The sequence below is a fragment of the Chiloscyllium plagiosum genome, unplaced genomic scaffold (assembly GCF_037043375.1).
Source record: "Chiloscyllium plagiosum isolate Xiang-an unplaced genomic scaffold, Cpla_swu_hap1 HiC_scaffold_36, whole genome shotgun sequence".
Taxonomy (NCBI): domain Eukaryota; kingdom Metazoa; phylum Chordata; class Chondrichthyes; order Orectolobiformes; family Hemiscylliidae; genus Chiloscyllium; species Chiloscyllium plagiosum.
This window is the reverse complement of record NW_028270174.1, coordinates 9,482-25,498: the sequence shown is the minus strand read 5'-3', so window position 1 is coordinate 25,498 and position 16,017 is coordinate 9,482. Positions and strand designations below refer to the sequence as shown.

The 16,017-nt window shown below is 39.9% G+C and overlaps 1 protein-coding gene across 1 annotated transcript in view; it reads left to right on the top strand.

The window, feature by feature from the left end:
- LOC122539566 (ARF like GTPase 9) overlaps window positions 1-15,808 on the top strand; it is a 51,913-nt gene extending 36,105 nt beyond the window's left edge. The window contains exon 4 of the mRNA XM_043674552.2: window positions 11,615-15,808. Within this exon, the coding sequence (XP_043530487.1) occupies window positions 11,615-11,788 (174 nt within the window). The 3' untranslated portion in view covers window positions 11,789-15,808. The remainder of the gene's footprint in view (window positions 1-11,614) is intronic.
- The last annotated feature ends 209 nt before the right edge of the window (window positions 15,809-16,017 follow it).

Genomic DNA, 16,017 nt, shown 5'->3' with positions numbered 1-16,017 from the left:
TTTCACTGGAATTCAGAGAAGTGATCTCATAGAGACTTATAAAATTCTAACTGGACTACTGCAGGGTAGATGCAGGGAAGGTGCACTCAGAACTCGGGGTCACAGTCTGAGGATTTAGGACGGACCATTTATAATGGAAATGAGTAGACGTTTCTTCACCCAAAGAATGGTGGGTATGTGGAATTCATTACCACAGGAAGGTGTTGATGCCACAGCATTGAATGTATTTGTGTGTGTTAGATATACACTTGGGGCAAATGTGATCAAAGATTATGGGGAGAAAGCAAGATTAGGCTATTGAATTGAACAATTGGTCATGATTGCGATGAATGAATAAGCAAGTTCGAAGGACCAAATTTCCCCCTCCTGCTCCTATCTCTTATGTTTCTATAAGAGGAATGATGATTGATATGCATAAAATCCTAAATGGTCTTGACAAAGTGGATGTGGGAAGAATGTTTCCTTTTGTGGGCAAGTCCAGAACTAGGAGAATTGGGGTCTCTTTTAAAACCACAGGAGAAAAGAATTTTGTTTCTTTTGAGTTGTGAGACTGTGGAACTTTCTTCCTCAGAAGGTGGTGAAAGTGGGGTCATTAAATATTTTTAAGATAAATGTAGATTGATTCTCCTGCCAAACAAGAACCTTAAGTTATCAGGAGTAGTTGAAAATGCAAATCAATCAACCATGTTCTTATCGAATGACAGCAGGCTTGAGGGGCTGAATGGTTCACTTCTCCTATTTTGTAATTTAATTTCTTTTAAGCTGTCAAAAGAGAAGAGCTGGAAAAGAACCTGAGTTACTTTGAAGGTTCAGGGCATAAAATTAGTGGGTTAACATGTATTTTTGTGTTTCTGGGAGAACAGAGGAACTCCGAGCAAGAGTAGGCAATTCAGCCCCTCGAGGCAAAAGTGAGGACTGCAGATGCTGGAGATCAGAGTCTAGATTAGAGTGGTGCTAGAAAAGCACAGCAGGTCAGGCAGCGTCCAAAGTGCAGGAAATTCGACATTTCGGGCAAAAGCCCTTCATCAGGAATCCTGAATTCAGCCCCTTGAGTCTGCCCTGCCATTTGATAGAGTCATAGCTGATCTCATCTCAGCCTCAACTCCACTTCCTGCCCGTCCATTCTCCATAACCCTGTAAGCCCTTACTAGTTGAAAGAGATGTAAGTCATTCCATCTGATGAATGTACAGGAAGTTTGTAATGAAAAAAATATGTACAACCTCATCAGTGAAGAAAGTAAAGAGTGAAGGGAGGAGTAATACTCCACTGGGGTTGAGTGTCTGCAGAAAATATTGTTAGAAAATTAAATTAAATTTTCATGTTGCTATTTATGATATTTTCCAATCGCTTTGTGTAGATTTCTTCTTTGATGTAATACATCTTGATCTTTTATCATGAGGCAGCCTCATGTGAACATGATCAGTGGCAGACCATGATAACCAAATTGTAAAAATAAAACTTATGATCTATCAGGCTCAGTTTTGCTTTGGAATCTGACTTGCTCTGTGTGACAATCAGTTGGATCATAACAATTTTCATAATCTACCATAGGTAATTTGTCCTAGCCTTCACAGTTTGCTTCATACTTTAGTTTTAAGCACTTTCAAGCTTCTATCATTTCAAACTTCTATCATTTCAAACTTCTATCATTTCAAACTTCTATCATTTTAAAATTCTATCATTTTAAGAGCACTATTCCCTTACTTAAGAGCTCTTTAACAGCAGCATTAGTCATCTGAACTGCAAAATAGTAAGCCTGATCCTTTGTTGGTTCTTCGGTGTTCTGTTCCAGAAATCCTCTGGAACATATTCAAGGAATTCATCCTTCATAGCATTTGTGCTGATTAGGTGTACCAGTATCGGTGTTCACTCCACGTTTCTTAGCAGTTGCGAGGGCCTCTGATGCTGACTGCCATGCATGGAACCTTGGAGCAGAAGCACCTGTGTGCTGCTATACAGCTTAACATAGGACATTACAGTGCAGTATAGGCCCTTCGGCTCTTGATGTTGCACTGGCCTGTGAAACCAATCTGAAACTCATCCAACCTACAATATTCCATTATCATCCATATGTTTAGCCAATGACCATTTCAATGCCCTTAAAGTTGGCAAATGTAGTACCGTCGCAGGCAGGGCATTCCACACCCTTACTACTCTCTGAGTAAAGAACGTATCCCAGACATTTGTCCTATATCTGTCACCCCTCAATTTAAAGTTATGTCCCCTCATGCTAGCCATCATCATATGAGAAAAAAGGTTCTCACAATCCACCATGTATAATCATCCAACCATCATGTATGTCTCTATTAAGTCACCTCTCAGCCGCCTTCTCTCTAACGAAAATACTCTCCAGTCCCTCAGCCTTTCCTCATAAGACCTTCCCTCCATACCAGACAACATCTTGGTAAATCTCCTCTGCACCCTTTCCAAAGCTTCCACATGCATCCAATAATGCAGCAACCAGAACTGCACACAATACTGCAAGTGCGGCCACACCAGAATTTTGTACAGCTACAACATGACTTTGTGGCTCTGAAACTCAAATCCCTCTACCAATAAAAGCTAACACACTGTATGCCCTCTTAACAACTCTATCAACCTGGTTGACAACTTGCATGGATCTTTGTGCATGGACACAGATCTCTCTGCTCGTCTACACTACCAAGAATCTTACAATTAGCCCAGTACTCCGTATTTCTGTTACTCCTTTCAAAGTGAATCACCTCACACTTTTCTGCATTAAACTCCATTTGTCACCTCTCAGCCCAGCTCTACAGCTTATCTATGTCCCTTTGCCTAAAGATGTTACAGGTTACATTGTCTACAACTCCACCAATTTTAGTGTCACCCGCAATTTTACTAACTCATCCTTCTACGCCCTCATCCAGGTCATTTTATTAAAATAACAAACAGCAGTGGCCCCAAAACAAATCCTTGTACACCACTAATAACTGAACTCCAGGATAAACATTTCCCATCAATCACCACACTCCATCTTCTTTCAGCTAGCCAATTTCTGATCCAAACTGCTATATCGCTCTTAATTCCATGCCTCTGCACTTTCTGCAATAGGCTATCATGTGGAACCTTATCAAACGCTTTACTGAAATCTATATATATACCACATCAATCGCTTTACCGTCATCCACTGGTTTGGTCACCTTCTCAAAGAACTCGATAAGGTTTGTGAGGCATGACCTACCCTTCACAAATCCCTAATCAAATTATTTCTTTCTAGATGATTATAAATCCTACAACTTATAACCCTTTCCAACACTTTACCCATAACTAAAGTAAGACTTACTGGTGTATAATTACCTTGTCTCTACTCCCCTTCTTGAACAAGGGGACAACATTTGTTATCCTCCAGTCTTCTGGCACTATTCCTGCAGACAATGACGACATAAAGATCAAAGCCAAAGGCTCTGCAATCTCCTCCCTAGTTTCCCAGAAAATCTGAGGATAAATCCCATCCCATAAGGCCCAGGGGACTTATCCATTTTCACACATTCCAGAATTGCTAACACCACTTCATTATGAACCTCAATCCCATCTAGTCTAATAGCCCGTATCTCAGTATTCTCCTCAACAATGTTATTTTTTTTCAGTGTTAGCAATTCATTTAGTGCCTCTCCTATCTCCTCGAACTCCACATACAACTTCCCACAACTGTCCTTAGCTTAGACAGCACGTTGACCAATATGTATGTATATTGAAGTCCTCCACTATTACTTTATTACCCATGTTACACATTACTCTTAAATTTTTGATTTATACAATGCCTAACACCACCACCACTAATATAAGCAACTCCCACCCACGTTTGCATGATGAATTTGATGAACTTTGCCTCGGTGTTTGCAGTAGGAAATAAGGATAGCTTGAAAGAAGTCATGAGGAAATGGATAGTAGATCAGGAACAGGGACTAAATGAAACTAATATAAATGAATGAATGATAAATCCTCAAGACTGACGGTTTCCATGGAAGGGTATTCAAAGAAGGGGAGCACATTGTAGGTGTCCTAATTATAATCTTTCAAAGTTCACTAGGTTCAGAAGTTGTCCCTCTGGATTGGTAAGTTGCACATGCCACTTCAGTTTTTAAGATGGCTGAAAGAAGAAAATGGGAGAATTACAGAGCAGTTAGCATAGCATCTGTGGTGAGGAAGTTGCTCGCGTGTAACTGAGCATCTCAAAAAAAAAGTTAATCAGGGAGAGCCAGCATGATTTCATGACAGAAAGATAGGTTATGCCTAAAAAATCTCATTGAATCTTTTGGAGAGGTGACTGAGTTAGTGGACAAAGTAATGTCTGTGCATGTTGTTTATAGAACTTCCAGAAGGCATTTGATAAAGTCCCACTGAGGGGACTGTTAACTAAGGTAGAAGTCCATGAAATAGGGGGCAAATTATTGACATGGCTGGGAAATTAACTGAGAGGCAGGTGACAGAAAGTTGGGATAATGGGTAGGTACTCAAATTGACAGGCAGTGACTAGTGGTGTCCCACAAGGATCTGTGTTAAGGCCTCAATTATTCACGACATTTATTAACAACTTTGGATGACGGCATAAAAAGTAATATACCCAAAATTGATGAGACAAAGTTAGGCAGAATTGTAGACTGCATGAATGATAGCATAAAATGACAAGCATATTAATAGACTAGGTGAATGGGCAAAACTGTGGCAGATGGTATTCAATGTCAGCAAGTGTGAGGTTATCCATTTTGGACCAAAAATGATAGATCAGGATACTTTCTAGATGGTGTGAAGTTAAATACATTAGCATACCAAGGAGACTTAGGGATTCAGGTACAAAGATCTTCAAAATACCAGGTCAAGAAGGCTAATGGAATACTGGCCTTTATACTGGATTATAAGAATGCAGAAGTTATACTACAGTTGTACAAAAACCCTGGTTAGGCCTCACTTGGAGTATTGCGAGCAGATCTGGCTACCACACCTTAGGATGGACATGTTCGCCTTGGAAGGAGTACATCATAGGTTTACAAGAATAATACCGGGACTTGAGGGGTTAAATTAAGGATTGAGATTTTACAAATTAGCCTTGGTTTTCTGTAGAATTCGGAAAAATAAGGTGATCTGGTCAAAGTCTTCAAGTTACGAATAGAAAAAGACAGGGTACATAAAGATAAACCATTTCCACAGTTATTCTTTGACCAGTGGACCTTGTCTAAAAATTAGAGCCAGATTGTTCTTCAGAGATATCAGATAGCTCTTCTATGCACAAAGTGGGGTAGATGTTTGGAATTTTCTTCCACAAATGGCAGTTGATACAGGATCAGTTGTTAATTTTAAATCTGCGAAAGTTAAGCAAAAGTATTTTAAAAACAAAAGGGGCCAAACATTATCCATGATCTCATTGAGTGGTGGACAGGCTCGAGCGCTGAATGGCCTATTTCTGTCCCTATATTCCTACCATCCACAAGATGCACTGCAGAAATTCACTAAGGCTCCTTAGACAACTCATGACCACTACCAAATAGAAAGACAATGGCAGCAGATCCATCTCACCTACAACCTTCCGTATTCCCTACCTTTTTGTGACTTAAGCATGTGGGGCCCCCAAATCCTCCAGTGCTACAGCTTTCTCCATTTTAAATAATACTTGGCTGCTCTTCTTGTTGCCATTCCTCTATCCATGTTAAAATATTGCTTCCAACACCGTGGGCTCTTAAGTAGCCTTATGTGCAGTAACTTATTGACTCGTTTTGGAAATCTAAATGTATCACATCCACTGGCTCTCCTTTGTGAAACCATGCTCACTCTGCTTAATATTATGTCTTTATAAATTTTCTACTGTTACATCCTATATAATGTATTCTCACATTTTCCCAGTGAAGATGTTAAATAACTGGTCTATAGTTACCACTTTTTAAATCATTTTTAGATCAAAGGAGTACTTTTTTTCTGTAGTGATAATTATTGTTTAATTTCTCCCCATCTCTCAAGCTGCTGTCACCATTTTTGCTTTTGATTAATTAGTATTTTTGGAATGCTATTAGTTTTCAACTCTGCCCATTTCTTTATTCTCAATTCTTTCTCCAGCCTTGTTGTCGAAGCGACCTATATTCACTTTGACTTTTCTTTAGATATATAAATATGAATAGAAGTGCTTACTGTCTGTTTTTATGCTACTTGCTAATTGCTCTCATTTATTGTTTGTTTCCATTTTATTATTGGCGATCTTTTGTTGGTTTTAAACTCTCCCAGTACTCTGGTTTACATATTCATGTAGAAATTCACTAAGCGTTGCCACGTTGTATGTTTTCCTTTCTACTGAATGTTTTGAAGAAATGCCGAAGATGATTGTTGGAAGTGGAGCAGTGGATGTTGTCTGTATGGACTTCAGTAAGGCGATTGACAAGGTTCCGTATGGTAGACTGGTTAGCAAAATTAGATCACATGGAATATAGAGAGAGAGCTAGCCAGTTGGATACAAAAATGGCTCAAAACTAAGAGTGATGGTGGAGGGTTGCTCTATGGACTGGAGGCCTGTGCCGCAAGGACTGATGCTGGTCTACTTCTTGTCGTTTATGTAAATTATTTGGATGTGAATATTGGAGGTATGGTTAGTAAGTTTGCAGATGACACCAAAATTGGCGGTGTGGTGGAGAGTGAAGAAGGTTATGTCAGAGTACAACAGGACTGTAATCAGATGGGCAAATGGACTGCGGTGTGGCAGATGGTGTTTAATTTAAATAAGTTAAACTAAATATAAATTAAATTTAGATTTAGTTTTTGAAAGGCAAATCAGGGCATGATTTAGGCACTTAATGGTAAGATCCTGGAAAGTGTTGCCAAACAAAAGGACTTTGGGGTGCGGGTTCATAGTCACTTGAAAGTGGAGTTGCAGGGAGAAAGGGTAGTGAAGGAGGTGTTTGGTATGCTTGTCTTAATTGGTCAGTGCATTGATATAGGAGTTGAGAGGTCATGTTGCGGCTGTATAGGACATTGGTTAGGCCACTTTTGGAATACTGTGTTTATTCACCATGAATAAGGTGAATAGTGAAGATCTTTTCCCCAGGGTAGAGGAATCCAAAACTTAAGGTCATAGGTTTAAGGTGAGAGAGGAAAGAATTAAAAGAAACCAAAGGGACAAATCTTTCATGCAGAGGGTGCTGCATTTGGTAAAGAAAAAGAAGGAAGAATATGTCTGGTATAGACAAGAGAGGTTGAGTGAATCCTTAGAGTATAAAGTATACTTTAAGTGGGAATCAGGAGGGCAAAAGGGGACATAGCTTTGGCAAATAGGATTAAGAAGAATCCAAAGGGTTTTTTCAAATACATTAAGGACAAAAGGGTAACTAGGGAGAGAATAGGGCCCCTGGAAAAGCGCAGCAGGTCAGGCAGCATCCAAGGAACAGGAGCATGTTTCGGGCATAAGCCCTTCTTCAGGCTTATGCCCGAAACGTCGATTCTCCTGTTCCTTGGATGCTGTTTGACCTGCTGCGCTTTTCCAGCAACACATTTTCAGCTCTGATCTCCAGCATCTGCAGTCCTCACTTTCTCCTCAGAGAATAGGGCCCCTCAAAGATCAGCAAGACAACCTATGTGTGGAGTCAAAGGAGATGGGGGAGATACTAAACAAGTATTTTGCATCAGTGTTCACTGTGGAGAAGGACATGGAAGATATAGAATGTAGGGAAATAGATAGTGATAGCTTGGAAAATGTCCATATTACAGAGGTGATGGTGCTGGATATCTTGAAATGTATAAAGGTGGAGATGTCCCGAGGACCTGATCAGGTCTGTGAAGCTAGAGAAGTGGTTGCAGGGCACTTTGCTGAGATATTTGTATCGTCCTCACATTGGTGAGATGCTGGAAGACTGGAGGTTGGCTAACGTGCTACCTCTATTTAAGAAAGGTGGTAAGGTAAAGTCACATAACTGTAGACCGGTAAGCCTGATGTTGGTGATGCGCAAGTTGTTGGAGGGAATCCTGAGGGACAGGACAGATTAGGGATAGTCAGCAAGGCTTTGTGCATGGGAAATTATGTCTCTCGAACTTGATTGAATTTTCTTTTGAAGAAGTAACCAAAAAGGATTGATGAGGGCAAAGCAGAAGACGTGATCTATATGGATTACAGGTAAGGCGCTCGACAAGATTCCCCATGGGAGACTGGTTAGCAAGGTTAGATCTCATGGAATACAGGGAAAACCAGACATTTTGGATACAGAACTGACTTCAAGGTAGAAGACAGGGTTGTAGTGGAGGGTTGCTTTTCAGACTGGAGGCTTGTAACCAGTGGACTGCCACAAGGATCAGTGCTGAGTCCACTACTTTTCGTCATTTATATAAATGATTTGGATGTGAATGTAGAAGGTATTACAGGAGACCCCAAAGTTGGAGGTGTAGTGGACAGCGAAGAAGGTTACATCAGAGTACAATGGGATCTTGATCAGATGGGCCAATGGGCTGAGGAGTGGTAGATGGAGTTTAATTTACATAAACGTGAGGTGCTTCATTTTGGAAAAGCAAATCAAGTCAGATCTTATACACTTAATGGTAAGGTCCTAGGGAGTGCTGCTGAACAAAGAGACCTTAGAGTGCAGATTCATAGCTCCTTGAAAACAGAGTCGCAGGTAGATAGGATAGAAAGAAAGCGCTTGGTATGCTTTCCTTTATTGGTCAGAGTATTGAGTACAGGAGTTGGGAGGTCATGTTGCGCTGTACAGGACGTTGGTTAGGCCACTGTTGGAATATTGCAAGCAGTTCAGGTCTCCTTCCTACCAGAAGGATGTTGTGAAACTTGAAAGGATTCAGAAAAGATTTACAAGGATGTTGCCAGGATTCGAGGACTTGAGGTGTAGGAAGAGGTTGAATAGGTTGGGGCTATTTTTCCTGGAGTGTCGGAGGCTAAGGGATGACTTTAGAGGTTTATAAAATCAAGAGGAACATGGATAGGATAAATACACAATTCCCTGGAGTGTGGGCGTCCAGAATAGCGGGCATAGGTTTAGGGTGAGAAGAGGAAAAATATAAAAGGGACCGAAGGGGCAACTTTTTCACGCGGAGAGTGGTGTGTGTATGGAATGAGCTGCCAGAGGAAGTGGTGGAGGCTGGTACAATTGCAACATTTAAAAGGCATCTGGATGGGTATGTGAATAGGAAGGGTTTGGAGGGATATGGGCCAAGTGCTGGCAAATGGGACTAGATTAGTTTAGGATATCTGGTCGGCATGGGCGAGTTAGACCGAAGGGCTTGTTTCCATGCTGTACATCTCTATGACTCTATGTATGGAATGAGTTGCCAGAAGAGCTGGTGGAGACTGGTACAATTGCAGCATTTAAAATGCATCTAGATGGGTATATGAATAGGAAGGGTTTTGAGAGATATGGGCCAAATGTGACCAGATTCATTTAGAATAATTGTTCACAGAACAGATTGGACCGGAAGGTCTGTTTCTGTTCTGTGTATCTCCACAACTCTATAATTTGAAACTATCCTTTTAATTCCATTGGTTAACCGTGGTTGGTTTATCCAATACATAGAATCCTCATCCCTACCTGAAATATATCTTTGCAGTGAGTCATAAACCATCTTCTTAATCATTTGCCATTGTCCTAAATTTTTTTTGCTAAACACCTTTCCCAGTCCACTCAAGCCAACTCTGCCCTCATCCTTATGTAATTACCCTTATTTAAGATTAATAGTGTTTTCTGACCCAAGTTCTTTCCTCCCCAACTGAATGCTAAATTTGAAGTTATGGCCACTGTTTCCTAGGGCTACCTTCTACTCTGAGATCATTTATAGAACCTGTACTGAAAAAAACACAAATGCTGGAGATCACAGTGGGTCAGACAACATCCATGGAGAGAGAGCAAGCTAACATTTCGAGTCTGTATGACACTTCATCAGAGCTGAAGTTTTCCTTGTCTCCATGGATACTGTCTGACCCACTGTGATCTCCAGCATTTGTTGTTTTTAGTACAGATTCCAGTATCTGCAGTAATTTGCTCCTCCTTTTATTGAACCTGCCTAATTACACCATTACCAGATCCAAAATAGCCAAATCCCTGGTTGAATTCACAACATTTTATTCTTAGAAATATTGTTTTATTGTTCTAAATGGTTTCTCCCGATTATATGCTGTATTCTCCTTAATTTCTTGAAACTGTTAATCAAATGAACTTCTAACCTTTCAAATTCCATGGCTTATTTAGTATCTCCTCTCAAACATAAACCTTTACATTCAAGTATTATTCTAGTAAATCTACAACTTTAATGATTGCCAAAATTTCCCTTTGTAAGAAAGCTTGGGTAGGACCAATTAAAAAAACTTTTTTTAAAGAGGATGAAGGAGTGACGTACTAAAAGTGTGTTTGCTTAAAACTTTACAAAGAAATGTAAAGGTGGATATGAATGAGTAGATCAGAAGCTGTGAGAGTAATTAACTGAGAAATAATGCTGAATAAAGTGGAACTCTGGTAAGTGGACCTTGATGGCATGCATACTCAGGTGAATTGTAAAGGAAATGGCTTGATCAGAGTTTGTCAACATGATTTTGGAAATTTTGTTAATGAACAGGAAAATTATCAATTTGATTAATCTACTTTGCACCAAATAGTGGAAAAATATGGATAAGAGAAAGTTTCTGGATAATTCAAGATAGAGGACAGGAAAAAATGTGGCTGTAAGAGCAGTTTCTTTTTTGACATTATTTTCAGTGTCAGAGTTGATTTCCTCAAATTCTGGGAGCAGTAGTTACTGTGTTATAAGCTATTGATTTGTTTTGGAACCTTGGGGGGCTGAAAATCAAAATAATGGGCACTTTAAAAAAAGAAAGAAAGCAGACAAAGTCAGTGGCAGTGACCACATGGGAAGTGATTCAAACTGAGAAAGAAACCTACACTGAACCAGCAGTGAGTTTGCACAGCTACTGCCTCTGCTATTTCACTTCAAGTCTAGGGTTGGATGGTTTGAGCTATAGGGAGAGACTGAATAGACAATAGATGTAGGAGTAGGCCATTTGGCCCTTCGAGCCAGCACCACAGCCTGGGAATGTTTATTCTGGAGTGACAGGCTGAGGATGACTTTGTAGAGGTTTATAAAATCATGAGGGGTGTGGATAGGGTAATTAGACTAGGCATTTTCTCTGGGGTGGGGAAGTCCAAAACTTGGGGGCATAGGTTTAAGTTGAGAGGGGAAAGATTTATAAGAGATTTAACTTTTTCACACCTTTTCCTCCTGGTGCCTGAGGAAGTAGTGGAGGCTTGTACAATTACAATGTTTAAAAGACATCTGGATGGGCATATGAATAGGAACGGTTTAGAGGGATTTGGGCCAAATGCTGGCAATAGGACTAGATTTATTTAGGATATCTGGTTGGCATGGATGAGTTGGATCGAAGGGCCTGTTTCTATGCTATACATCTGACTGTAACATTATATGAATTGCTGCTACATACTTTGAGACTTGGTCATCTGTTATTCAACATGTTTGCTCTTAATTTCACCACTCTGGTTTAACATTTTTATCTGTTTTGTGTCTCCGTTTCTGGAAATTACCAAAGAATTCAAGAATCTGTAATAAAATGTTAAAGGGGATAATTACTTGTCTGTAAGATTAGATGTTATTGTGTCTTTATAGGATATTAAAGGAGCCTGCACTATTTCAGAAATCCATGAGCAGCTTTCCCTTGAAAAGTTAGGTGATAAAAGGAAGCTTTTCCTCATTGGAACCCACGTTGCTGAAGATGGATCACAAATACCAACAAGCATACAAGATACCAAGGAACTCATTGCCCAGCTGGTGATCTACTGAGGAGTCAATGTGCACACAAGTTTTCCATTTCTGCCTTGAATTCCTTTTCATCATATTCTTTTGATGTAATATTTTTACTAAAGCACTATCTGGTCATATTCGCTTGTGATGTAGAAACTTCTTCAATCTAAAGAAATTATTATTTTAACAAATTTGAGTTTGGAAAATCAATACTTTTTGCACATGATCTGCACTTGAAGCTTTTGTAGTAAATAGTTACTGTATACTTTGTATAATTTACTCTAATTTCTAATTAGTGAATGCTGGGACTGGAGAATCTTAACATTTGCTAAGACTTGCACCAGAAATCTCTCTACATATGTTTAAATCAAAAAGAACAAAATTGCACATGACCTTAATTACTGTACCCAAGAAAAACATACATTAAAAATTTGATGTGGTTTTGAGCGGTGATAATGTAGTTAGTCTGTATTTTGCCACTTCCAATATATGAGCCAGCTCTAGAGATAAAAGTGAATGCAAGGGACTAAAAGTTTTCTTTTTCACTTGGCATTTCTGGATATTACAGATTTAGTTATGGCTTTCATCCCCGCTCATCTTTTGAATGATGGATTATTTAACAATAGAATGTTGAGACCTCAGCAATTTTCTGGAAATGTCGTTTGAATTGAGTAGCCTGTCATTGTGTAAAAGTGAATTTAGCCTCTTCCTGTCAATACCACTTAATCCATCTATTTTTCCTTTGAAATAATTCAATCATCTTTGCTCCTACCACCTTGGTATGCAGCAAGCTCCATGCTTATACCACGTGTGTAGAAATAAAGTTCCTCCCACAATCATCCATACTTGTTTCTCCTGCCCAAAACTTTACATCTATTTCCACATTAGGTAGCATCAATAATGGGAACAGCTTATCTACTTCATGTGAACATAGCATGATGTACACTTAATTCAAATCTCCCCTCTATCTCCTTTGCTGTAACTTCACCAACCTACTGTTTTATCTAAAACTGCTCATCCTTGGTACCATTTAATAAACCTCCTTTTCACCATCTCAAAGAAATGCCTTTCCTGAAGGGTGTTTAATAGCAGTGAATGCTTTTTATAGGTCTTCGGATGCTGCCTGAATTGCTGTGCTCTTCCAGCACCACTGATCCAGAATCTGGTTTCCAGCATCTGCAGTCATTGTTTTTACCTAATGCTTTTTATAGGCCTAATCAGGGCTTTACAAAGGTTCAGCATAACTTTGCTGTTTAATAATGAAAACGTAGATTCCATTTGCTTTACTAACTATTCTCTGTGTGTCCTGCCACCTTTTAAAGACTGATGCACATAAACATCCCCTCCCTCCCCCTCCAAAAGTCCTCTTTAGAACTATATGGAAACTGGTCGACATGACTTAACTGGGAAGAATGTGCCAATTAATTTTGTTTCACTGCTCCATCGGTTATCACTGATATATAAGAATTCCAAGTGAGACCACCAAAGCCCAGTCTGCATGACTTTGTTACCCAGGAAAAAAGCAAACCACATCAGATTGTTTCAGTAGCAGTGAAAATTTATTGTAAAGTTCTCAACTTTAACAAGAACTATGAAAGGAAAGGATTTTTAATTTTTCACTTTAAGCTATACCCTTTCAAACCTCGAACATGTAACCCGCCAATTATGACCAAGACCGACAAAAGGCAAATAATATTCTTTACAAGCACCAAACAATGCAGACAAAATAAACAAAATTCTGAAAATCAGAAGTCGATGGGGTTAAAATCCCTTTTCTCTCTGTCCATTTGATTTTTGCAATGGTGACATATTCTTGTTTGCCTGGTGATGGTCATCCCTTGATTCAATGACTTAAGTTAAATTCCATTTGCTATTGTGCTGTCCTGCTATCATATTTACATCCACTTACAATTTTTTTATTCACTCATGTGACATGGGCAGTGTTGGCTGGCCAACATTTATTGCCTGTCCTTAGTTGCCTATTACCACCTTGAGAAACTGGTGGTGAGCTGCTGCCTTGATCTGCTACTTTGAGTACAGGAGTTGGGAGGTCATGTTGCGGCTGTACAGGACATTGGTTAGACCACTGTTGGAATATTGCATGCAATTCTGGTCTCCTTCCTATCAGAAAGATGTTGTGAAACTTGAAAGGGTTCAGAAAAGATTTACAAGGATGTTGCCAGGGTTGGAGGATTTGAGCTATAGGGAGAGGCTGAACAGGCTGGGGCTGTTTTTTTTTGGAGTGTCAGAGGCTGAGGGGTGACCTTATAGAGGTTTACAAAATTGAGGGGCATGGATAGGGTAAATAGGCAAAGTCTTTGTCCTGGGATCAGAGAGTCCAGAACTAAAGGGCATAGGTTTAGGGTGAGAGGGGAAAGATATAAAAGAGACCTACGGGGCAACTTTTTCACACACAGGGTGGTACATGTATGGAATGAGCTGCCAGAGGAAGTGGTGGAGTCTGGTACAATTGCAACATTTAAGAGGCATTTGGATGGGTATATGAATGGGAAGGATTTGGAGGGATACTGGCTGGGTGCTGGCAGGTGGGACTAGATTGGGTTGGGATATCTGGTCGGCATGGACGAATTGGACTGAAGGGTCTGTTTCCATGCTGTACATCTCTATGTGCTGTAGGTACACTCTCAGTGCATTTGGGATGTGGTGGGGTGGGATTCGAGAATTTTGACGCAGTAACCATGAAGGAACAGTGACACATTTTGCAAGTCAGGATACTAAGTCATTTGACTACCTGCAGATGGTGATGTTCCCATGTATCTACTACACTTTGCCCTTCTAGATGATGGGTTTGGAAGGTAGAGTCTAAAGGGCCTCAGTGAATTTCTGCTATAGATCTGGTAAATAGTACACAATGCTGCTACTAAGTATCAGTAGGTACGGCAAGTGGGTGTGGGTGTGGTCCCAATCAAACAGGCTACTTTGACTTGGATGGAGTCAAGCTTCATGAGTGCTTTTGGAGTTGCACTCATCTAGGTAAATGGGGAGTATTCCATCACTCCCATACATATTCCTTGTAGATTGTAGGTAGACTTCAGTGAGTAACTGACCTCCTGACTCACCAAAGTATTCCTAGCCTCTGACCTGATCTTATAACCATTATATTGAAAACCAGAGTTCAGTCTGGTCTGAAATTACTCATCTAATGATTATGAAATAATTGCCATAAAATCCATAAAGTTCACATAGTTCTACAGGGAAAGCATTCTGCTGTTTTAACCTAGTCTGGCCAATATGTTGACTCCACATATACAACAATGTGGTTGACACTTGAAGTGGCTCAGCAAGCCACTCGGTCATATCAAGTAGCCAAAGCATAAGTAACAGAAGTGACAATAACAAACTCAGTCCTCGTGACCCTGAAATGTCCTCCTGAACAGCTGGGGACTAGTGCCAAAATTGGAAAAGCTGTCTCACTGACTAATCAAGCAACAGCCTGAATGGTCATACTCATGAAATTATGCCTTACGATCAATATCCCAGACGCTGTCATCATAGCTCAATCTTGCCCATGGGGCAGGTGTAATGATCTGTGCCTTTCCCAGGGATTTGTTCTGTGCTTTTTCTCTTGCAGAGAGAGGTGGGCAGTGGTGACAGAATGTGGTTCAGAAGGAGTGGATAATCAGCTTGATGTTCGAGTTTTTTTTAAATTTGAAGAAGCATGAGTGGGTGGAGTCAGGCTTACATATAGCCAGGGTTTTAGTTTTGCTTTCAATTGAATTTGGGGGGTTTGGGGAGTTGGCTGTTGAAGCTGCTGAGTATTTCTCTCTCTCTGCTATAGCTAAAAGTTTGAGGAGTTTTTAGGCTGCTAAATCATATCTTTCAGAGTTCCTTTTCCCTGATCTGGAGATATCACATGAGAAAGTCTATTTTGCTGAGTTTGCCTTTACTGAGGATGTGTTCCAAGAATGCTTGGAAAAGTTGGTGATTAGTAGTTGAATAATATATTCTTTTGTTAAGTATTTCAATAGCGTTAAAAGTGCTTTTTTTGTTTGTATTTTAACTGTGGTGTAAGAATAAAGTGTGTTTTCTTAAAACCTAGTAGTTTGACCAATCAAATCACATCTGGAACACCACCTTATGCTTGCCCTTAACTAAGATAAAAGTCAGGGTTTAGCTTATCTCCTTGATATATTCTGAGGGGGTTTTGTCTGATTCATAAGAAGTTGGGGACTCTTCTTGGGATCAAATTCTGTAATTTCAGGTTTGGTTTAGGATTATTGGATACAAAGACAGGGAAGGGTGAATTT